The sequence below is a fragment of the Phasianus colchicus genome, chromosome 1 (genome assembly GCF_987193195.1).
Source record: "Phasianus colchicus chromosome 1, bPhaCol1.hap1.1, whole genome shotgun sequence".
NCBI classification, from domain to species: domain Eukaryota; kingdom Metazoa; phylum Chordata; class Aves; order Galliformes; family Phasianidae; genus Phasianus; species Phasianus colchicus.
The window spans coordinates 141,980,918-142,007,189 of NC_143436.1; the positions used below are offsets into that span (position 1 = coordinate 141,980,918).

General features: G+C 36.1%; 1 protein-coding gene across 1 annotated transcript in view; it reads left to right on the forward strand.

Moving 5' to 3' along the window:
• NALF1 (NALCN channel auxiliary factor 1) overlaps positions 1–26,272 on the forward strand; it is a 455,149-nt gene that overhangs the window by 422,743 nt on the left and 6,134 nt on the right. The window contains exon 2 of the mRNA XM_090129017.1: positions 19,943–20,114. Within this exon, the coding sequence (XP_089985143.1) occupies positions 19,943–20,114 (172 nt within the window). The remainder of the gene's footprint in view (positions 1–19,942; positions 20,115–26,272) is intronic.

A 26,272-nucleotide genomic window follows, 5' to 3' on the forward strand; every position in this document is an offset into this window, starting at 1 on the left:
ATATAGAAAATTTTTACAAGAAATTACTTTGCACAGTTTGTCGCAAAGTCCTTGTCCTGTCTTTTAGCAGGTCATGTTCATCTCAAAGGAGAATTGGCTGCCAAAAAGTTGTTCTTGATTTTGTGTTTACAGCACTTTTTGAAATTAAAGTTTACCAGTAATATTGGAGCTATGTCAGACAATTTCCAGCATGTTTTTGAGCTACTTAGCAGAAGGTTAAAGTTATGGATAAAAAGTATGTATCCAAATCTAAATTCACAGAACACAGTCTTCTTACTTTTATAGATGCATACTCTTTAACAAGCAGAGTTTCAAATAATACAAGATTCAAAATAGTTATTTTTATCTATCATAGACTTGATTTTTTAGGGACAATTAATGCTGCATTTCCCAACATCTGTTATTTCTGCGATTCATTCACTCCATGACTTGTGAATGTAAGGAAAATCTCCTCAGTAAAATCAATGTTTATAAACTTCCTTTATTTATGAGTTTATTTCTTATCTTTAGAATTAGAAGAAGTTTATTGATAATCTGCCTGTTAGTTATAACCTCTAATATAAGAATTTAGAGTGGGGGAGAATAATTTATCTACATTTCTACATCCCTAGCAGAGAAAGGCAGGTTCTTTGAGCACGTTCCATCATAGGAACCAATGTGTCTCCACTGTTACTCAAAAAAGAGAAAAAAAAAAGAAGGAAAAAAGTTAGTTTCGTTCAGTGTTTTGCTCATGTCTTTATCTTTAACCCTGACATGCAAGTACATCTTTGTTTGAGTAAAGAATAAGTCCTTCTTTTGGAAACTAATGCACGATTTTCACCTACACTTCTGCTTGCTATACCTAAGCCACAGCTTAGAATATTTGATGTTCAGTGTTTGAGACTGAACTTCCACAAAACACATCAAGACCGATTCATCATTTAACAGAACAGATCTAAAATGAGAGAGTAAAAAATCATGGAGAGTCCTAAATAACCAAAGCTTTTAAAAAAGCTTTAAAACATAAGCTTTTTTTTTCTTTTTTCTTTTTTTTTTCTTTTTTTTTTTTTTTCTCTCTCTCTTTAAAAAAGAGCAAAGTCTGTTTTGTTGTTCTCTGTTTCTCATTTAAAGTATCTCAGGCAAACAGAATTGAAGTGATCTGAAGCTGGGTAGAATGAAGGTTGGAAAATATCACATGGTATTTTGAAGTTATGCTTGCAAGGAATTTAATACAGCTGCAGGAAAGAGGGAGAGATTATGGCATATACTATCATACATTTTAGGTCTCCTCAGCTTTTTCTTTCTCCTTCCCTCTTGTATCCCCCTACCTAATTCTACTAAGAGAACATACCTTTCCAAACAAAATAACACAGAACAAAACAAAACACTTCTAGTCATGAGAGTTTGGATTCAGTTCATGAAACACCTTTCACAGACCAATCCTCTCAAAAGGAGATTTGCAAATTCTACATATTATTCAGTTTGCAGTACCTCAATACAAACTCCTGTCACCAGGGACAACTTTAGTGATGTATAAAATAGTGGTAAGAACAGTGAGGTTAACAAATTTCATTTTTGAATTGCATCCTGGGACAGCTAAGCAGCTGTACTGGAGAGAAGTTTTAGAGCACTCCCACAGTGCACGCTGCTTTGAACAGCAGTCACAATATTCCAGTAATCACACAGGATGGAAGGCCATGTAGAAGAATGAGTGGAGCCTTTAACCTTGAATGACTGTCTGATCAGGTCCTACAGCACACCATTTCCTTGCAGAGTCAGAGTCTTCAAAAGAGACACAAATCTAGCTCTTCAAGATGTTTGAAACCAGGACTCTTTGCTCCCCTCTTATCATGTTTTGAGCTTTTCCTCTGTCTCAAAAGCACATGGCTCCTCTAGCTTAGTACCATCTTTCAATAATAGGGAAAAAAAAATCATGCAGAAAGGATTTTCATGAAGGCCATTGCAAAAATAATTTTTTTGAACAATGTTGATATCATTACAGGTCTAAGTAATATAGAGATACAGTATGAGATAAAATTGTTCTGTAAAGGGCTTGAGAAAAAATTGAATAAATGTCTTTAATCTAGATAGAACAGATGTGGCAGGAAAGAGTATAGCACCTGCTATAATGCACTCTAACAGAGTGATTTAGTGATCTTCCAAAATGAGAATGAGAGACTGAATACTGTTCACCATCAACTACAATGCGATGTGATATCCCAAATCACTGCACAATATTGCTGCATGTGTTGAAATTACCTCTTTATTTGAAGAGCGAAAGTTCTGAAAATAAACAAAGTGAAATTTCCAGTTAGAGTCATACTTCTAGTTTTTATTAAAATGTTGAGGCCACAGCAATAGCAACAAAACAGGTATTTTAATTAACAATAGAATCATTGAAACTTAGCCTCGCTTTTTAGGGAGCGTCTTTGTTGTTTGCCTGCTGGTATTTTGACTTTTCTCTCAGCTGTATTTGTTTACAGTATTCAGTAATCTAATTTTATGAACTTGTGGGAATTCTGTATCTGTGGGGATTCTACTCTTATGGTCAGTTTGCCTACACAATTTTAACTATGGTATGGTTGCTTGCTATCTAAGGCTACTTAAATATTGCATGTTTAACATCAGTGAGAAAGCAAAAGAAACAATAATATGAAGACAAAAATATGTACATTACAGCTAGCAAAGCATGGTGGTTGTGGACTGATTTAGTGCAAATAAGTCATTAAGAGGGAAAAGACAGAGGAGATTTACTGAGTTTCCAAGTAGCTTGTTAGCATTCATGAGAGTAAATCTTCAGGAATTATCATATCACACAGCTAGTTCATAGCTGAGATGAAGGATTCTGTATGTCAATCAGTGGAACTGTAATAACCTCCCCAAAAAAGAGATGTCTAAGGCTGGTTCCTGAGATTAATCAACTCTGAAGAAATTTAAAATGTTAAATGTAAAGGAGCATGGGAGCTTAATGTATTTTCTCATTCTGCTGAAGAAGAGAACTTTTTAAGATACACAGGCTTACCACTGTAAAGATTTTTATTACTAAGGGTGAGATTCCCAGCATGAAGAAGAGAAGTTGATCACAATAAAGAGTTATTTGCTTCTGTGTTCTTTCCCAATCTATATAGCACAAAATATCACTGCACACAGAGCAGGCTGGAAGACAGCAATGCCAGTGCCAACTTTCCAAGATATCTTTGATATTCATAAGGATTCATTAAAAAAAATAAAAAGAATAAGACACGTCAATATGAGAAGAAATACAGTTTCATAAAAGGATAATTAACTAGGTCACAGGCTAGCAAAGAAAGATCTCCAGTTATTGTATTGAGTGCCTTTAGGAAAGACGCATTTTGACAGAATCAAAGCAGAGCTACAAGACAACAAGTCTTTATACAGGCATAGAACTAATCACAGAATGACAGTATAAAACTTATAAATAGCAGCGAGTTCAAAAGTTTTCAAGTATCTAAACTTTCAAATAGAAATTTAGAAGTCAAATAATAGCATGCAACCTAATTTTAACTAAGGGAATGTAAAAGTATTATTAGTTCGCATTATTTTCTTTTTCAAACATTGTCAGGGGTGGTCACACTGGAAACTTGATCTGTATTTCTGGTACTCCACCTGGACACAGGGCAGTGGCAAGTGGTCATCTTGAGTCTCCAAATGCACAGGAATGCTCAAAAACATTTAAAGCTTCCTTCACTTCTGATTCCTATAAAGTTTTTTCTCATATCTTTGCAATCATGGGAAAGGATTACAGTCTGATTAAACTGAAAATTAAGTTAGTAAAGACCTGATCTACCTTTACATCTGACTTTCCTTCTTCTGTGGGAAGAACTACCAGTGTGTGCTTGCAGCCTAGAAGACCAAGTGTGTTCTGGGCTCCGTTAAAAGGGGGGGAAGTGGGGGGGGGAGGTGCAGGGAGCAGGAGATGATTGTCCCCCTCTATTCAGCTCTTGTGAGGCCCCACCTGGAGTACTGCATCCAGGCCTGGGGCCCCCAGCGCAAGAAAGATGCAGAGCTCATGGAATGAGTCCAGAGGAAGACCACTAAGAGGATCAGAGGGCTGGAGCACCTCTCCTATGAAGAAAGGGTGAGGGAACTGTGATTGTTTAGATTAGAGAAGAGAAGGCTCTGGGGAGACCCCACTGTGGCCTTCCAATACTTGATGGGAGCATTTAAACAGGAGTGTTAACAGCTGTTTACATGGGTTAATAGTGATGGGACAAGTGGGAATGGTTTTAAACTGAGACAGGAGAGGTTTAGGTTGGATATTAGGAGAAAGTTTTTCATTCAGAGAGTGGTGATACACTGGAACATGTTGCCCAAGGAGGTTGTGGTTGCCCCATCCCTGGAGGCCAGGCTGGATGTGACTCTGGGCAACCTGGTCTAGTAGTTGGGAATCCTGCACATAGCAGGGGGGCTGAAAGTAGATCTTTGTGGTCCTTTTCAACCCAGGCCATTCTATGAACACAGGAGAGGCACTAATATTACCTATAGATGAGTGATAGCAGTAATGTGCAGCTAGCACTTATATGCGAGGAGGTCATGCTTATTTTAACAATGCCTGTATTTATGTTGACCCATAGTCAGCATGGGAAAAAGTGGAGAAATTAGAGAATTTGAATCTAAACTAAGGATTTGCATTATAAATAGTTAATCAATTTTCCTTTGAAATTTATCCTTTGATATTTTTATTTTTTTGTAGAATACATTAAGTTCTCTTTTCAGTATAGTAAAATTAGCTTCTCACTTTAGTAAACAATATAAGCAAATAGGATCAATGGCAATGTCTGCTTTTTTATGATTCCTACAGGCTTTGGAGAATATGTGTCAGGTGCTTAGTCAACAAGGCTTAGAAGCTAATGAAGCTTTCTGAACCTGTTGTGTGCTTCAGTGCACACACCAATGAAAATGACACATGATTTATTCAGTGCTCATGCAATGAAATTAGAAATGATTCCCCAGAAGGCAACTGTCCACATGCAAACAGTCTGTCCCATACAGGACTTTATCAGCAAGCCATTCAATCCACAGTCTTGTTTACTAGGTAGCCAACAGTAATATATCTTGCACAGGAAGAAGCCAAAAAGTTCAAAGAAGCTGGTTAGATATTTTCCACTCTATAAGTCCAAAAAGTGAAAGATTTTCTTAAAGGATTTGATTACAATTATAGCACTTATGCTTCTGTTAGCATCAATAGATATCAAAGTCAGCTTATTTACACCTGCATTTTAATTACCTCGCGCAGTAGATCTCCTAAAGTATGCATGCTTTTACATATAGGTGAGAAATACCTACACTGTTTTCAGAGGGCTAGTCTGCCCTTAGAAAGTATATATATATTTGGCACAGATATACTCTGTGAAGATCTTCAAAAAATATTTTTCTGCTCTATAAATATATAAGGGAAAATATTAGCTTCCTTTAAAAAGATCATTCTCTGAATCTTAATTTCTTAAACTCATGAAAAATGTTTGCATGGCAAAAGAAGATGATGATATAGCCTTCTAATGGAATACAAGTACTATGGAGCAACAGCCGTAACAAAGAAAGAAAATTAGCTCACATCCTTTGATTGCCAACAACAGCTCAAGAGGAATGCAATCTCCATTTAGAGAGATACTGTTCCCTCAGCTGCTAACCTTTAAGTGAGGGTTCTGGTCACTCTGGTGCATTACTTTCACCTGAGCTCCATAAGTTAGCTACACCTTCTCACCTGGTGGTCAACCATTGATTCAGGCTATGACCTCACAATTCCACTTCAGTGTTATAATGGGTATCAAAATCAAGCACTATATAGAGAAATTGAGGGCTTTCACTTTTTCTGCTGGCTTCTAGTTGTAGGATATCCAACAGAGATCAGAAAAGCCAGCAACGTACCTAGGTACCAAGAAGGCCACCAGTATCCTGGCTTGCATCAGAAATAGTGCAGCCAGCAGGAGTAGGGAAGTGATTGTTCCCTTGTACTTGGTACGAGCGAGGCTGCATCTCAAGTATTATATTTGGTTTTGGACCCCACACTACAGGAAAAACAATGAGGCCCTGGAGCAGAGCATATCCAGAGAAGGGTAATAACCGTGGTAAGGGGACTGGGAACTGAGTTTGTTTAGTCTGGAGGAGTCTTAAGGAGACTTTGTTTCTCTCTACAACTACCTGAAAGAAGGTTGTGGTGAAGTGGAGGTCAGCCTCTTTTACCACGTAGCTAGCACAGGATAAGAGGTAATAGCTTCTTGTTGCAATGGGGAGGCTGAGGTTAGATATTAAGAAAATTTTATTGGAAAGACTGATGAGGCATTGGAACAGGTTGCCCAGAGAGACTGTGGAGTCACCATCCCTGGAGGTGTTCAAGAAAAGTGGAGCTGTAGCACTGAGGGATATGGTTTAGTGGAGAAACATGGTATGATAATTTTCATGGTCATTTTCAATCTTAATGATTATATGATCATTATGATCAATCTTATGATTATACAGTCTTCTTTAAAAATACTCATTATTTTATAGATCTTTCCCTGAAACTGAAGTTTCCCTGTATTTCTGAAGTTTCATAGCTTAACTTTTAGCCTTTTTTCAGAGGCACAAGACAAGGAAATACTGTTGGATTTTCTCTAATTTTGTGTCACCATTTTGAGGTGGGATTAGCTATTTCCATGGAGACTATTCCAGGTGAGTGTGTGGCATTGCCTATGCAGGAGATTCTGCTTGTATTTCATTTCCCAGCATTTATGCATACATCTACTGCCTTTTTCTAGTCATAACTACAAAGAAATCAGTGAGTAGCAAGACCTCAACATCTGGCTGGTAAGTCATATACAGGATATAAAATCTCTCTTGGTATATAAATATTTCTTTTCATTGGAAAGTATCATTTTGTTAAATTCTTTAGTACCAAACTTCGTTCTCCATTCAGAAAGTTTTTGGTTCTGATGAAGTCAGTAGTGTACTTTTTCTTTTTTTTTTTTTAACTTCTTTTCTTTATGTGCACTTGATTTCTTGTTGCTTAACCCTCTTCTAATTCACTGATACATTGTGAACAAAAAAATAGCTTGTATGAAAACCTGAGACACCTTGCTTTTAATCCTCTGTACTGATGAAAATTGACTACTTTTTTCCTCCTTTTCTTTCTCCTTACTACATTCATATACATGACTGTATAGCTCTCTCAAACAATAACAGCTTAATCAGCTTAATTTGTTTACTTCCTTTTTTAGAGACCTTGTTAATGTATCTTTGAAGGGCTAAATAAACTGTCACCAGGATCACATTTTCACTTTTACACTTAGAAAAAATTCTAATTCGTTAGAGAGAATTTACCTTTGCAGATCTCAGTCTGGGTAGCCTTTCTCATATAACTGTTTTCATCTTGTTTCGTTATTCTACTTTTAAATATTATTATAACAAACTTATTAGCTTCTAAATATGTTTGTGGCTTACTAGTCAGAGAGTCTCTGGATGATTCAGGGAATCATTCTGAAATATAAAGCAGAGTATTTTCTATTCTCAAATAATCTAATGTAGTATGTCTTTTTGATCAGACTGTATATTTTGCATTTCTGCTGCTTATCTCTCAAATTCTTTGATAGCACTGCAACATTATCTTTTAATTACTGAACAGAGTGCAGCAATAACAAATGAAAGTAAACATGAAGGGCAAACCTGCATTTCATTTATTCTTTTCCTGATGTTAGAGACCTGTGCAAATTGTTAGATGTGTTGGCAGATAGTTACATTGAGACTTGACCTCACATAGCATATAAAATCATCTGAGTAAAAGTAAATAGCTGAAAATCTGTGAGCAGAACACTCGTTCAAAGAGAAAAAGATCCCTGTAAAACAACTTGAAGAAATACCAGTGCTGCACCACCCTGACAATCCTTTATTTAAAACAAACAAACAAAAAAAACTACTAACAAGCTATTGTAATGATGAACTTAAGTATGTATAATGCCATAAAACTAATTTGTAAGTGATTTAATGAATGCATCACAGTGTCATCTTGTTTCAGTTGTGTAACACTTCTGCGATATCAGTGGAGGAAAGAACAACTTTTCAAATGCAGTTGTTGCATACCAATCAGCAAAGGAATACAAATGAAAGGTGGAAAAACTCTGAGTCCAATATCCTGTGATTCTCCCTGAGATGGCATTACATGCATCAGAATAAAGACACATTATACATTATGTATAATGTTAATGTATATTGTTAATGTATAATGTATTTGTATAAGAAGAATATATAACATAGCATAACAACTATATAGATGGTTAGGTAAAATGCCTGAAATTTAGATAGCAAAATATAATCCAATTATATCAAATATAAGGAACTTTCTAGCAAGTACTGCACGCTATTTTATTGAGTTGTCACAGATACTTCATAAAGCAATGAAAGCATTGTGATACTTCAGATGAGAATACATATTTTAGATCTGATACAATTAAAGATTCTGGAAAGACAAAAAAAAAACAAGAGCTGTTTCTCTTAGGAAAACAGCAGCAAGTACAGCCTCTTACAGTGTAGTGTCACATTCATCATACAGCTAGATAAAGATTTTTGGTGTGCTGAAAATGATACCTACTGTGGTCTGTCTCATAATTACCACCTCAGAAGGTTTCTTGAGACTGATGTACAAGAATAACTCTTTCTCTGGACTAAGTACATAAAATCAAGCTGCACTACCAGATAGGCTTTTTGAAGAAGAAAATTGTCATACATATTGTGTATACTGTTCAAATCAGCTATTTCTTCTGTGGAAGTGAATTTTAATGCTGAAAGCCCTTTCTTTGTTTGTTTTGTTTTGTTTGTTTTGTTTGTTTTGTTTTGTTTTTCCAAAAAAATCACTGAGAAATTATAGATTTCCCCTAGAAAATCTAGGAGTACAGCAGTTGAAAAAAATTAAAGCTATTATTTTCCTTCCAAGATCTGCCATGTTCACAGACCTAAAATAAGAACATACTAGTCCACTGATAATAAAAAAAAAATAGATTTGAAGAAAGAGGAGATAAAGTAAGGAAACATATAGAAAGTGAATTTATAACTGTGCAATATTTACATCTTGTCAGCTAGACTGAGATGAACATGCTCCACATAGGCAAAATACATACTTGTGTAAATTCTACCAGAAAGGATTGACAAGGTTCATTGCTTCAAAGGTGCTGGAAGGTAATGAATTTTTTTTTACTGTTTATTCATCAGTTTTGATCCTGTACCCATGATTTGGTTTTGGTCTGTCTGTTGAACAGTCAGTGAAATATACTGCAGCTTCTATGAGTACTTCAAGCCCATCACTAGCAGTAGCTGATGGCTGTAAACTAATTCCATTATTCAAAAGTTCTTGAAGATAATCTTCTACTACTGAGTCTCAAATCTCAAGGTCTAAGACTAAGGTTTTTTCAAAATGGTACCGATCTCGTATTGTCCTGGAAAGAGCCAGATGGAGCCAGTCTTCCATTCTACATCAGACATTCCTGGCTGATCTGACATGGAAAATCAGGTAAAAGTCATAGATCTGTCTTGCCTTCAGTGGAATCAGAGTTCAATATCCCATCTTTATATTTGTGGTTTTTTTTCTAGTTGATCAAGAATCACGATTAATAGACTTAAAAAAGGTAAAGAACAACTACAAATTTGGAGAATATAAAAGACGTATTTGATTTTAAACTGAAAAAATATTGTAAATCTTGGTAATTGACTAAGCATTTCTGGTCATTTCTGGTGTTAACAGTGCTTGAGAAATTCCACTTTAGTCTCTAAATGTCAGCAATAATATTTGGTAATAATCAGACGGCTCCTGAAATTTGAATCTTAGAGGAATTATGGTCCTCATACTCTGGTAAGCACCATATAACTCGTGTTCAATGGATTTCTCAAAACTTACTATTGTGAGACTATAAAAAAAAAAAAAAAAAAAAAAAAAAAAACAGGAAACAAAAGGAAAATAAACAGACTTTGGTTAAAATATTGAAGTCTTGTGAATATTGGGTTATATGGTGTAAAAACTGAATGCTAAGCTTATAGAAGTGAGCTACCACTATAGACCATCTTGCAATGTATACACAGATCTTTAGGCAGACATTTGATGCTTACAGCAGCTCTGGGAAAACAGAAGATTTTGTCACAGGCACTTTGCTGATAATTGCTAAACTGGAAGGTGATGTGGCAAAAGGTATGTGCAAGAAGCTGTCGTGTTGCTCTGTAATCTCCAGCTACTCATGTGATAACATGCTTCACATCTACTGTGGCAAATGGCACACTATTTCTCTGCATATCAGCCTTGTAAACTCACCTAGTCTGCCAGGAATTTTTAGCAGCTATAATAAGCTGGTTGGAGATCCTCTGGGCCCATTCATATTGTCTTTTCTGAACAATAATGGAGATTTGTGGGCAGAAAAAGCAAGGATGGTAATTGGAGGATACAAAGGATATATATTTAAAAAAAAAAAAAAAATTAGTCTTGGCCTCCTTGGTAGACAGCTAGCCAGCAGTATCAATCTTCTGAATAATGTCATGATGATCTGATTTATATAGATTACCATCACTTTAACAGTGCTGAAGAGCAGAGTTGAGCACAAAGACTTTCCAGCCTTGGCAGGTCACTTGGTCCATAAATGCAGATATATTTTTAGAGTGGACTGTAGAACTTTAAATCAGGTCCCTGCCCACTGCGACTTTTTTGAAACCAAGTGTAGGTCTTCTAGAAGAGATACTCAGACTCTTTAAAGATTATTTGTTTTTTATTTATTGTTTTATTATAATCATTTCTCCTCAATTGAAGATTTTAATAGGTTGCCTGAGTAAATGAAATACCCTTTACTCTTTAATTTTAAATACTTCTAACAGGCTCTTATTTCTGCAATGAGTTATTTAATTTTCTATTCCTTTAAGGTTTCCTGAAGGTATGTTTGAATTTCAAAATAAGGTTTCTTTGCAATGTTAAGTAAATCTAAGACTGAATTCTAACTCAGATGATGAATTTGAGGATATTTCAAAACACTGAAGTTAACAACTACAATGATCCTCACTGACTGGAGGCTAACCATCAGAAAGTTAGGACCGGTGAATCTGGGTTTTGCTCAATATCTATTCACTGCAGAAGCTTAGTTTGTTTTGACAGATGAGAACATTACAAATTTCTTCTCTATCTATGTGTAACTTCTAAATGTTAGAAAAGTGATGGCGAGGCACTGATGCCATCTCCTCTGTAGTAATTTCTCCATACTAAAAGAAACATATTTGTATCAGTAGTTAGCATGTTTGCATTTTTTCCTGGTTGTCTTTTAAAGATCTTTAAAAATCTTTATAAAAAAAGATGCATGTGAAACAGCTTGTCATTTTCTCTGATTTGTATTCAGGTAAAAGAAATTTTGTTATGCAGTATATGAATTGAAGATCAACAGTGTTCTGGCAAACAACTTCAACTTTAGTGTACCTGTTCTCTACATTCAAGCAAATTAATAGGTGCCTTTCAAAATAAATTATATAAAATATTAAATTTTATTTTCCAAGTAAAAAAGGTGCTCAAGGAATGGTTTGGATTTTGTGTTGAGGGATATGGTTTAGTGACAACTATTGGTGATAGGTGGATGGTTGGACTGGATGATCTTGTTGGTCTTTTCTAACCTTGGTGTTTCTGTGAAAATAGGAAAAGAAGCAAGTTTACCTATTTAATTTACCTTCATTTAAGAGCCAGTGAGAGGCTTTATCTCTTAATACAGTATTTTTCATTCACTGGCATCAGGGTAAATATTAAACTATTTACATTTTGTTATTCAACTATGAAGATACAGAGGGTGTTATTTGAAATAAAATACAACTAAAAAAAAAAGGTCAGAATATCCACCAGACTTCTGTGTTCATTCCCAAATTGCTGTAAATTTCAGACATAAGTTTTCATAAACAGACTTCCTCATTTCTTACTGTGGTCTTTTAACATAAGGAATTGAAAAAATACACAGAATGTATTTCTATTCTAGAGGAAGCTCAGATTGTTAATGTGTTTTCATTCTAGATCAACTGAAAACAACAAAAAAATTCTGAATTTTCCACAAAATCGTGTGTGTGTGTGTGTGTATGTGTGTTCGTACATGTGCTTGTGTATATTCATCTACAAACCTACTTTTCCACAAAGCAGAACATCTTTGTGTCAATACTGATGTAATAAAATGCAGGAGTATGATGTGTATTTGAATAAATGCTTAGTGAGCGATGTTTGTCTGAATAAGAGGAATGATGATAGTTTATGTGGAAAAAGATATTTGCACCATACAGAAAATAGAACTACACCAATGTTGTTTAGCATTAACAGTACTGAAACAAAGAGAAAATGCTAACATTTTTGTCTTACTATTATTATTATTGTCTATTGAAAGTATTTGGGAAATTAGCCTATTCCTGTGAAATATCTTACTCTCAACAACCCACATATTCCAAAATCATATTTTTTTATATGTTCTGTGGTGGTGTTTAATCACCAGACTGTACCACTGGCTCTCATTGACAAAGGTTTGGTTATTCTATATGCTCATTATTTCTGCACTACCTTTGTTATCCAGTTCTATTCTGAGACCGCCCATCACCTCAGAACAGAACTGAAAATGAAGGTAGGGAGAAGTGCCACCAACAGTCCCTCAGCTCTCATGCACAGACCATGCATAAAAGGTGTTTTTATTCTGCAGCATGCAAGCAAAATGTAGTTTTCCTAAAGTCAGACAATCTTTTGTGTTCAAAACTGACAAAATTCCTGAGGGGTTCACATTTGTAACAGTACCCTTGTTAGACTCAATCAGATCTTGTAACTGCCATCTTTATTTCAGCTGCATAGTCTATAAAAAACACTCTTTAGCTATCTAAAGAACATCTGCTTGTAAAACATGGTATCTTAGGACCTCATGCACAATGATGCACAAAGCAGACACTGAGAGCAGCCTATGTGTTTTGTAAAGAAGAAGCATTGTCACTCAAACCAATGCACAATACCCTATTGATCTAAATGTAAAATTATTTTCAGAGAATGCACTGCACAAACTGGGTTAGCTGGTAGGTGACAGTAGCTATTCTTCTCTGATATAAAATATGCATAAGATTTAAAGTGGAAAATGAATTTAATTTTACAGTAGGAGTTTTACCACAGAAAGAAATAGATGTGCTCCTCTAAAGTTTCTTGTTGCAAGCATTATGGTCATAACTACATCAAGATCTAATCCCTTTATTTACTATGCAATCTTCAATATATTCCTCTTTGGCCAAAATTCAGGCCCAGGCTCTAATTGGAAAAGTGGATGTCTTTATTAGGGCAAGTGAAGTTTTAGGTTCACCAGACTTTGTCACGGTTTTTCTCCAACTCTTATTGGCAACATCATGGCTTATTAAAGAGAACTCCTATTATTTTTAACTCCTGACTATACCTGGTGACCCACAGCCTTAAAGGTAAATGAAGCTGAAATGAAGTAAAGGAAATTATGTTGAAGTAGAAATTTTTAAAATGTTTCGTAGAAAGAGTTGGAAAGTAGAAGTGGCAATGTTGTGTCACATAAGAGTACACTGAGACAATCACCTAAATGGGGAAAAAGAAATCAAATAAAATCAAAGTAATAGATTTAAACATAAAACCTACTAGAAATGCACATATAGAGCTTTTAAATAGCTCATACTTTCCTAGCTCTATGACTCAGGCATACCGCCTATAAGCAGTGTGCTGCATATCAAAATCTAGGGTTAGTTTTGGCTGAAGAAAGTCTTATGTTAAGACTGAAACTGACAGGAAGAGAAAAAGGAACTTTACTCTTAGCACAGAGCTTATTCACTGCTGTTGTCAGTGACTTAGCATGGGATGCAGACTGCTGGAGTAGAACAGAGGAAGTGCATTTCTAGGTTTAGTTCTGCTGAAAAAGCTCAATTTTCTTAGTTGTGCACTGAATATTCTTGAAAAAATCAACTGATTAGTCAGTCGCAGCCTGAAGTACACCTCAGTATATATAAAGACTCCAGAATTTAACTCAGAATATTCACAGGCTTTGTAGTTGTTGACCTAGTCTGGTATCACCATTTTTCACTTCATTATCTCAGTTTTTCTTTATCACATTTTCCTGACGTGTTTGATAACGACAGTGAACAGTATGACTCTGAAGTTCATGAAGGTTCTTTTCCTTTTCAACTGGTATGTGAAGTTATTCATTTTTTCTCTGTTTGAAGACTTAATTTTTGTACTAATGAATGAGTATGTATGAGTATGTATGAGCAAAACATCAGTGTAAAGCAGTTAAAATTAAATTCATAATATTTACTATTTTGAGAGACAGTTTCTGCTGTGACTTCTCTCTTCCTACCTTCTTTCCCTCCCGCCATCTTCCACCTTTTCATCATCTTTGATGATTTCTAAGTCTCCTTTTCTTATTATTATTTTGACAATCCAGGCTGTAACATAATTTTTGTTCAGTAAGAAAAAATTCAGTAATTTTCACTCAGAATAGATAAATAGATACATTCTGGAAATTTCATTGTTTGTTTTGACTGTGATAGCAATAGCAATAGGGAAGAATGGGAGAAGCGGTAGAAAAGAGCTGAATTCATGTACTGAAAACTGTGAAGAATTGGCAGCCATTCAGAATGAAACTGATTGAATCTTTCTGTTCTACTCCACTGATAGATCTCGTGCAGTGTGACTCAAGATAATTCAAGCTTTTGACAGAAATTGGGTTCTTTGGGGACAGAAGTTGTTGGCCCCTCGTATGCAAATTATACAGATATTTTAGCTTTAAGTTCTGTCTGATAGACTTTCAAGACCAGAAAGAACAATTCTGTGACACAGTCTAAATTCATGCAGGATAAAAGACATGAAATATCTGGACTGCTATTCACCTTGAAGAGCCAAAAATAAATAAGTGTTCTTCCTGGTGTCCTAAGAGAAAAAAACACATGCTGAGCTCTTTTAGAATCTCCACCCCTAAATCCACTTATTATTTGTAAAGATTTGACAAATTCATTGTGCTGTTGGCTTTATTTGTGAAGTGTCCATTACTTGATGTGGAAAAACTGTATATTTGTGATGTGTGCGTGGCATTTTTCCTGCTTCCAGATTTTGGCTTGAAATTTGATTCGTAGAAATAAAATGAATGTAATTAGTGATTTACTCTGCCTAATTAAAAACATATTTTTATCACTTAAAAATACCAAAGTTACCCTGATATCTCCATAATCTGATTTATTTGAGTACTTCCCTTCTGTGCTCCATTCCATGCTAAAAAACAAAACAAAACAAAACAAAACAAAAAGAAGAACATACGTGTTTGTTTGTTTGTTTTTTTCCCATTCTGTAAGACCAGTTTGACAGACTTCTATTGGCAACTATTTTTCGTAGACTTTCTTCATCTCATAAAAAAAAAAAAACAACAAAAAAAAACTGTAACATAAGCCATTTTAAATACTATTCTGTACTGTATGCATGCAACATAAACAAGTTTGTAAAATGCAGCTGATATAATTTAAGAAATACAAAAATTAAGGAGTGTATTAGTTTTCTGTTTGTTTTTAGTGACATTTCTAGAATTCACAAAATATGTATTAATAAAAGTGATGCTTTGACATCTGATGCTTTGTTTTTTGGTCACTAAAGATTTCCTCCTGTTTCTTGAAATTTCTTATTTTTTCTCTATAATTTGTATACTTTTTCCAATTTTGTAAGACAGTTTAAGTCAGTTCTTGCTTAAGAGTTTGGTTTTATTTGCATTATTTTCTCCTCTTATCGCTAAGAATTTCATGAAGTGTCTGTACTGGATATTGTTTTCACAGCCCTTCTTTCCCCCTCAAATGTAATCTAAGATATAATTTATTGAGTTGAATGTTTAGAAGGTGCATTTTTGGAAGGACAATAGTTTTGCTCTGGGAAACTTAATGTGAAATATGGAATATTTTCTCTGCTTCTGGCTATTTGATGCGTGGTATTCTCTCCTCCCCACCTTCTGAGAAAGCAGATACAAGAGCATATAGCACAGTGAAAGAAGAATGTAGTATCATAATATCGCTTAGGATCAAAACCATTGCATAGCATCCTGAAATAGAAAACATATAGGAAATTAAGGAAAATAGTGAATAAAATGTGCACTTTTTATTTTTTCACTGGCTCCTAATTTTACTAATTTTTTCTTTTCAGAGCAAGTCATTTTCATCTATTTTTTATGCTTTAGACGTTAGAAAAGGATGGGTCTTGGAAGCTTAGTAACAAGGCATGTTTCTCACTCTTAAACATTTTCCTGGACACTGTAAGTCAGACCAGCCTTTTCCTATATGACCACACATACACACACCTGTTGATGCTTCATGTAAGTGGCATTGATTTTGCCAGCCCAGGAAGACAAAGATTGTATTGTTCAAATGTCCTCAAACAAGACCTATACCTTTTCTCAATCACACATAATTTACTGAAGTCATTTTGAAGACATACATGCCAGTTACGTATGAAAAATATTCAATAGATAAATTATTTATCTGTCTCAACATGCCATAGTTTATGTAAGAAAGAATATTCTGTTAATGTTTGAATTGAGGATGCATTGCTTGCTAGGTTGCTAGACTGCAAGTATGAACTATTGTCATGGAACAAAAGGCAGGAGAAATTTATATTTTAACAACAAATATCCTTTCTTCCATTCTTTAAAAGCCTTTATTTTTCACACATATATTAATTACTTCAACACAGTAAATGCTATCTTGAAATCCAACAATGAGAGGGGCAAAAAAAAAAGGCCAGGCAGAAGTTATATTTAATTACAGAAAACACAGAAAGACAGAGAAAGGAAAATAAAACTGCACTCAAAATGGCCATATACTTTTTTTTTTTTTTTTTTTTTTTTTCAAGACATGAAAAATTTTACATATGGCATATCACTTTTTTTACACTTTGTAGATAGATACATGCTGAAAGTGACGTGGGAAAATGTTTACAACAGAATGCAGTTAATACTTTAAAATGTTTTATATGCGATGCATTTTAAGCGGAGAATTATTGTGATTATAAATCTTTTTATTTAGTCATTTATGCCCTTTTAGAAAGGAAAAACATCCACACACCAAAACACTGTTATTAAAGAACCTACTGTATTCAACACACAAGTCAATATGTATTTTCATTTATAGTTTCAGCCCTAGTTACACAAAACATGTTTTAAGACTCTGGAAATCCGCAACTGGGATTTTATAGGAGATTAAGTACAATTCCTAGCCAATCAAAATCTATACTTTCTGGGACATAAGAAAAAATATTGCCTAATCAGAGTGTATAGTTTCTGCTTTACTATTTTGAAAAATTCAAGTATATTTCATTACATTTCAGTTCCAAATCACAAGCTTCTAAGATTTAAGCTAAAGAAGCCCCCTTTCACTGCTTTTGATTCAAAGACTGAAAATAAAAACAATCTTAGACTCCTCTGGATCTACTTACATCAGTCCACTATAGAGCTGATACAAAGACTCGCCAGTTTAGATACAAGTTAGCTCAGCACAGATCATCTGCAGACATGGATGTTTTTTCCCCTCTTTCTCTGTAAAAGAGCATGTGCTGTTCTACTATGCTTCTTCCAACTACTCTTTCATGACAGCTCACAGGCCTGGATTGGTCTGATAAAAATTGAACCACTTGTAGGAAGGGCTGAAGACTATTTTCAAAACACCCTCTGGAGCCTCACTTCCTACTTGGAGATCTTAGGGTGCTCCACAGATTTAAACCTTCCTGCAAACTTGAAGTTTATTTTGAAGAAGCCAGAGCACAGGAGTAGAGTAGCTAATAATGTAGCTTTGTTAGCCAAAAAGAGAGCAAAAGAGGATCAGCTTACTAAAAACTCTTGACATAGATTGTCAACAAGATTGAGAGGGACTGCAATTAGAAGAAGTTGCAGAGTGGGAGACACTTATCTGAGAAACAGATCTTGGAAACGTATATACATCATGAATTCTTTAAAGATAGGGAGAAGAGTTCAGGTGCACATTTGAGTTGAAGCTGAGGACTTGTGAATACAAGTAGGAAGATTATATATACAATCTGAGAGTTTATACATTAAAATGTTCATAGAAAACTGTTACTCCATTATTTATTGGTTTTGAATAAATATTTCCTGTCCTGACTAAATAGACAAGTGCATTTGCTTGTTTTCTTATTACCCTGTATAGTGACCTGTTAAAAACTCCCTGTAAACTGACGTCAATTTTTAAATATTTACACAAACCAACTTACTACTCTTAAATTTCTCTTACATAGATCCATAGTAAACAGATGTAGCTAGACAGAGATCAGGGAGGAACATCTGTGAATATTTATCTGTTATCAGAGACAGAGTTCCTGTCTCCAACCAAGAGACTCTACTCAATTAAAAATAAAGATTTTGCTCAATTAAAAACAAAATAGAAGCCTTTATTTATTTTATTTTATTCAATCAATATAGCAAGTGAAGCATTAACAGTGTGAGGGGAGATGCAGTCAACAGTGGGAATACCACTTACTGTTTAGAAGTGAGTTTATTTAACAACAGAAACCACACACATCATTTAATTCTCCTCATTAATCATTTATTGTGGATAAAAATCCTGCTAGCAATTAAAATTGAATTTGTAATGAAAAAATCTTGCTCTACAGTAGGCAAAATCTACTGTAAAGAGATATACGTAATCTATAGGTTAATGACAGAATCTTCACTTTATCACCTACAAACCTTATCCACACCTCTTACTGTTGGGAAAAAAAAAAAAAAAAAAAAAAAAAAAAAGTTTGTGATTCTGAGGTGAATGCTTTCAAATTAAGTACACCACTTACACTAGTAAAGAGTATAACTGATGAGAAAAAAAGCATGCTGAAAACAAACAAAACCCTCTGCTAGATTGCGTGCTCCATTCAGGCATCAGGGTTTTGTTTTTTGTTGTTGTTGTTTTTTGTCTCTTTAATTAGGAATAAGCATAGAAGGAAGGAAAATATCCAGTTTTCTGTATTATTTTTAAATTATTTTGGGGGTATTATAAATGAATGCAGACAGGATATTTTCATTCTATGACAGCCTAGATAGTAACTATGTAGCCAGTAAGCTAAGTACTTCTTAATAGATAAATGAAAAACAAAATTGGGAAACAAACTCGTCTTGTATTTGGTTTCACCACCTTCATAGGCCACTATCCAATGTACTTTTAGATGATCACATTATGCTTTCTTATGTACAAAAGTCTAGTTTAATTCCTGTGTCTAAGATCTTTGTTGAAAAGGAAAGCAAAGTAAAATCAACATGTTTATTTTACTTTCCTTTTAAATTGTGATAATAATAGCAGAAGTAATCACAGGTCCTGCAGCCATGGTTACACATTGTCAGGTGACATCAATGCGTTCCTCTTTGCTCCAGATGTAGGCATTGGTCTATATTTATTTCCTAGTCTACAGCTGTTGCTGTTCGGGATCCCTAATGTGTATTTCCATGCTGTGGATTTGTTAGGGTGTTATTCATAGGGAAGCAGCACCATCTATTGCAACTTGAAAACTTAGCTCTAGACAATATCAAGAACAGGGCTGGCCTGAGTTTTGCTTGAAACGACTGCACTTATCTTTAAAAGCTTTTTTCCTTCCCTCGCTAGCTACAAATTGTATTCTTATTATGGTTTGTATCTCATAAGGTACAGGGACAGGGGTGTGTGACATGTGTTCATGATAAAAATATACATCTAAGAGAAGAACAAACCAATTTATGAACTAAGAAAATAATAGCCTTTGCCTAATCCTGAGTGGCTGTTTCTTTATTACTTGGCTGGACTGTTCTTTTTTGAAGTGAGAAGATAGTAAAAAGTTAAAAGTGTGTTTAATCCAGATGAGAGTGTCGCAAAATTTGCTTTCAGAAGCAGTGTTAATGTAGATGTGCAGTTCAGTATGTTCTTCTAATAATGACAGTGCTATTGTCATCCATCTATACTTCTGATTCTTCTCTTTTTCCAGACTGTCTACAAAGCCTGGCTCTGTTCCCAGTATTTTGAAGTCACACAGTTTCACTGCAGCAACAGAATTCCTTGCAAGCAATACTGTTTGGAGGTTCAAACAAGGTGTCCCTTTATATTACCAGACAATGATGATGTCATCTATGGAGGACTATCAAGTTTCATCTGTACAGGTATAGTATAAAAAAGCTAATTTCACTTTTTTTCATAAATCTAAATGTGAAGGAGAGTTTGAATATGTTTCCTCCTATCATTTCAATTATGAGAAACTGAAGGTATTCCTCGTAACAAAGACATCTCTGAGGTCCTAGGATTTGAGCCCAGATTTAATATGCACATTTGTGTTTCAGCTTGCCACAGTCATTACCTTTATAAAACAATATTATTAGAATAAATCGGTTATGGTTATTTTTTGTGCTGTGCAATTTCATTGAGGATACTTGTAGCTCTGTTTAATGTAAGAGTCAGAAAAAACAAACTCTGTTACAAAATACTCAGAAAAAAAGAGAAATATGAGATCAGTTTTTACTATTTTCAACTTTCTTCACCCATATTCCTATGTCAGATGAACAAAGGATCTGAGATACAATAATCAGAAATGTGCAGTAGCTCTTGGATGGTAAATATCTTAGGAAAGGCTTTTCTCTAGTGAAGAATTTTAAGAATCAGAGCTTTCTCCTTAAAGCACTAATCTTTTGGTTTCTTCTTGACTAGTTAGATTCTGAGAACATTTTAATTTTAAAAAATCATTGTTAATGTAAGTCTATAGATCATTTAATAAATCTTTTTTTTTTTTTTCCTTTGACATTCCTTTGACATTCCTTTGACATTCCTTTGACATTCCTTTGACATTCCAGAGAGAATTTGATAGGTAACAAGCAGGTATATCACAGGTGCATCAGATTTACTTATTTATTTATTTATTTATTTATTTATTTATTTATTTATTTATTTAATCAGACTTGATCCATCACACTGAATTTCATCTTATATCAGTATCATCTGTATATTTCTGGTGCTAATAGTATCAACTGAGAATTCAGAATCTATTCAGGCATCTTATTCCCAGTAAATCAATCAAAAGACTTTTGGCAATAAAATCATTTGACATCTTGATCTAAATACCTACAAATAGACAGAATTAACTTTAAATTAGGGCTGCAGTGCAAAGCTTGATACACATTCAATGTACATTAATAACAGCACGGTCAACTGATCAAAAGATTTGATTCTCTCACTGTATTTATTGGTAGTGTTGCTTCAATTTGAATATCTTGTGCAGTTCTGTGCCAAAAAAGAAAAAAAAAAAAAAAATTATTAGTATACTTTAAAACATCCAGAACAAGACAACAAAGATAGCTGAAAGGCTGGAATTTATGTTCTGTGAAGAGAGGCTGAGAATACTTGGGTTGTCTGGTCCAGAGAAGAATGAGAGATGACCTCATTTGTCTGTGTGGCACTCTGAGGAGTGGAAGCATAGAGTGATATGTTGGGCTTTTCTTCCTGATCACTAATGTAGCAGAACGTATGGAAACAGCACAGAGCCTCACCAGAGGAGGTTCAGATTAGATATTAAGATAAAATTCTTTACTGTGAGAGTGGTCAAACACTGGAACAAGCTTCCTAGAGATGTGGTTGATGCTCCATCAGTTTCCAAGTGGCACTTGCACAGTGGCCTCAATAACATGCTTTAACTGGTTAGCCCTTCAGTCAGCCCTAGCAGTTGGTCTAAATGAAGATCTCTTCCAACTTTGTACAGACTAAGCTCACAGTAATAGTTTGTTTAGCTTACAGAGTTTATAGCTGCAGGCTTATTGCTTAGATGGAATAAAATACGATTTATAGTACCAACTTCCCTAGTAGCATCTCTCTGAGTAAGATCTCCCCAGTAACGCTATGGGAAACTTTCAATCTTGGTTGGAGTAATGTGTTCTATCGTGACTTCTCCTAAACAGATTAGATCTCAAAATAGTAGCACTATACCAAAGGAAATGACGAAGGCATACACATATATATGTATTTCCAGATCTTAGTATGTTTAGCCTTTCTTTGGAACCATTCTCCAGTTTTACCTGAAAACTCATTCCATTACCTCTCCTCTCCCCTTCCTCTCCCCTCCTCTCCCCTCCTCTCCCCTCCTCTCCTCTCCCCTCCTCTCCCCCTCCTCTCCCCTCCTCTCCCCTTCCTCTCCCCTCCTCTCCCCTCCCCTCCCCTCCTCTCCCCTCCTCTCCTCTCCCCTCCTCTCCCCTCCTCTCCCCTCCTCTCCTCTCCTCTCCTCTCCTCTCCTCTCCTCTCCTCTCCTCTCCTCTCCTCTCCTCTCCTCTCCTCTCCTCTCCTCTCCTCTCCTCTCCTCTCCTCTCCTCTCCTCTCCTCTCCTCTCCTCTCCTCTCCTTTCTCCTCTCCTCTCCTATCCTGTGCCGTGCCGTAACGTGCCATGCCATGCCATGATATGATATTCTAAATGGGTTGCCCAATATGAGCTAGTCAAAAATAGAGTAAACTATAAAACCTCAAAAATGCTTTATGCCACCTCAGAGGCAAGTGTAATATTTGAGGAAACTCACTTCACTGTATTACCTGTATTTGGATTTAAGGGAATTCTGGTAGCAAAACATTTACTATATTCTATCTTGAAGATTAAACTTACTGCACGCAATCCAGCAATACTTAGGTTACATTTTGCAGACAATATAATGAAATGTAAACTGAGTTATTGTTTAGTGTAGCCTAGCACTTCACTTCATAAATATTAACAGCCTTCCAATGTGCATATAGAAGCAGTAAATTAGAATCATTTTCTAGTTTAGATAGAACAATACCACTTGAAGTGAGAGACACAAAGCCTTTTTAGTTACCTCTTGCATACATATACATGTATACAAGATACATATATATATGTGTGTGCATGTATTTACACACGCACACTGACATGCATACCCAAGGAAAATGAACAAAAAATAGTAAGCAAAGCCGTCATTACTTATTATAGAAATCTCTTAAGATACATATCTACTTCTTCATTTTCCTACTAAATGTCCAAGTCCAAATTCACTCCTAAATCACATAAAGTAGATGATTTTGAAAAGATTAATAAAAGTCAGTATACGTGCATTTGGGATGAAAAGTGGATTTGGGGAAGGACTGAACTTTTTCATTGCAGATTATAATAATCTAAGTATCTACACATAAACTCTGTGACTAAATTCTCACTGTAGCCAATGAAGATCTGATGTATGTGGTCCGTAGAGACAAAGGCTGTTTAGTTCAGCCTAAGTAGTCATCTGCACCTGATGAGCGGAGTAGGTCTCTACAACCCACTAACAGTACTGACTCCAGTCTATCTGAAGTAGCTGGTGTTAATCACCAGAGTATTATTGAAAGTATTTAAAATAAAATTGTGATATAATTATAAATATTATTCTCATGTCATTGGTGCACTAGTATTTGATTGGATTTCTTGTCTTGTTGAGTCAGCACCCTCAGGATCAAGACTGCAGAATTCATATCCAGCAGGATCTGAAGTGGATTATGCTGGTATGAGATTTTTCACATCCATGAAACTAAGACTTGCTAGCTAACTGAGGAATATGGATAATTAGTCCAACAGTATCCCCAGCTGCATCAAAAGAGGGGTGGCCATCAGGGTGAGGAAGGTGACTGTCCCTCCCTGTATTGCCCTTGTGTGGTCCCTTTTGGAGTACAGCATCCAGGCCTGGGATCCCCAGTACAGGAGGGATGTGGAGCTCTTTGGAGCAGGTCCAAAGAAGACCACAAAGATGATTCTCCTACGAAGAAAGTCTGAAGAAGTTGGGCAAGAAGTACTCGAAGGGAACGTACAAGCAGGAGGGGGACCAAATTTTGACATGGTTTGTAATAGAACAAGGGGGGGTGGATTTAAAATAAAAGAGGAGAGATTTAGATCAGATGTTAGGAAGAATTTTTTTACTCAGAGAGTGATGAAGTGGTAGAACAAGTTGCCCAGAGAAGTGGTGGATGTCCCATCACAGGAGGCATTCAGGATCAGATTGCAGGGGTCCCTGGACAGTCTGATCTAGTGGTTGTCATCACTGCCCAAGGCAGAGAGGTGGAAACTTTAAAATGGGATGATCTTTAAAAATCCCTCCAACCTCAGACATTCTGTGATTCTATAACATGATATGATGAATATTATCTTCTGGAGAAGGCACCTCTCTGCTTATAGGATGATTTATCACTGAAATAAATAAATAAATAAATAAATAAATAAATAGGGAAAAAAATTGTGGCTTCTGGTATTCTTTAATAATGTTTTAGAAGCAATAGTTCTATAATAAGGGCTTTCCTTCCTCCTTGCCATAGTAACAGACTATTTCCTCTAATGTTAGGAAGAGATTTAGGTTAATGGAAAGACAGAACTGTTTTCTACAAAGCCCTTCAATATATCATGGGAGACAAGTAACAGGAAAAGAAGTGCTGGCTGTAGTTGCTTTTATCTGTTGTAGAACACAGGGTGAATCGCGCAGCATCAACGCAGACGTTCCAGACGTTCTGGCGCTGGGCTGGAGGCGGCCGGGGGGGTTTAGCGGCGCTGAGCAATGCTGCGGGAGCGGCGGGCAGCAGCACCTAGCGGGGAGCGGTGCACTGAGCCGAGCTGGCAGCGCGCCTGCTGACTGCAAGCCACAAATATCCACAAATAAACAGGAAACTGGGATAGGGAACCCACGTGTGTAGGCTTTGGTTTCGTTTTGTTGTTGTTTTTGCTTGTTTTCAGTACAGGATTTTACTAAAGTTGGAGACTGTAATAAAAAAGGTTACTGGAGTACGTAAAAAGGTTTTGTCTTTCCTTGGAAAGTCCAAGTGATGAGAAAATAGCATAAGACAGGTGATTTCTCCCCAAGAAACTTGACTGTCATTGTGATCTTAGGATTCCTAAATAGATATATTTTACAGATATTTAAAAAAAGTTACTGTGGCTATATAAAGTCATTAAAGGTGACAGGCTTAAGACATGATTACAACAAGCAATCACACCTGTACTGCTAGACTTACTCATTTTCAGTCTTTTAGCATGATTAAATTAAAATGGAAAGGAAGGAAGGAGGGAAGGAGGGAAGGAAGGAGGGAAGGAAGGAAGGAGGGAAGGAAGGAAGGAAGGAGGGAAGGAGGGAAGGAGGAAAGGAGGGAAGGAAGGGAGGAAGGGAAGAAAGGAGGAAGGGAGGAAGGGAGGGAGGGAGGGAGGGAGGGAGGAAGGGAGGAAGGGGGGAAGGGAGGAAGGGGGGAAGGAGGGAAGGAGGGAAGGAGGGAAGGAAGGAAGGAAGGAAGGAGGGAAGAAGGGAAGGAGGGAAGGAGGGAATGAAGGAAGGAGGGAAGGAAGGAGGGAAGGGGAAGGAAGGAAGGAGGGAAGGAAGGAAGGAGGGAAGGAAGGAAGGAGGGAAGGAAGGAAGGAGGGAAGGAAGGAAGGGAGGAAGGGAGGAAGGGAGGAAGGGAGGAAGAGGGGAAGGGGGGAAGGGGGAAAGGGGGGAAGGAAGGAAGGAGGGAAGGAGGGAAGGAGGGAAGGAGGGAAGGAGGGAAGGAGGGAAGGAGGGAAGGAGGGAAGGAAGGAAGGAAGGAAGGAAGGAAGGAAGGAAGGAAGGAAGGAAGGAAGGAAGGAAGGAAGGAAGGAAGGAAGGAAGGAGGAGAAAAAAATGTAGTTTATAATATGGATTAGTAATGACTTCTTGGAAATTTCTAAAGAATTGCTATAATGAGCAAGAAGTATTCTAGTTGGAGAAAGCCTTATCTCCAAGTAGAAAGTAAACTTCCTCTATGAAAGTAGATAGAGGAAGCAAGAAAAGGAATGCCATACTAGCTGACTATTTCTGTTTTTCATAGAAATGCATGTGAGGATGTTGGGAACTGCATTACAAAGAAAAAGAAAGTACTTAGGAGATTAATTTAAACAATTATGGTGTGGTTTTGATTATGGAAATTTGGAGTTAGAAAATGGTTTATGTCCTTGCCCTGTCCCCTAATCCCTCACAATTTTCTTGTACTAAATAGAGGGAAAGATATCAGTCTTTCAGTCAGGAACTGCTATGGGACATCCAGTTTTCCAGTGCTTTCATGTTATGTTTCTTTGTGCAGCTCAAATATCTGCAATTGCTAATGCAAAAGAGAATCTTATTCAAGAGGGATAGTATTATGTCTAGGCAAACACACACATACACAACAGATTACAATGAATGAATCCTATTTGAAGTTCCAAGTCAAGATTTGTGTTGCGTCTACTATGAAAACAATATGAATAACAGTGTATCTGTTTCCTATCATGTACATAGTCATCTTTTCCTCTCTTTTCCTTAGTGCAAGTGGA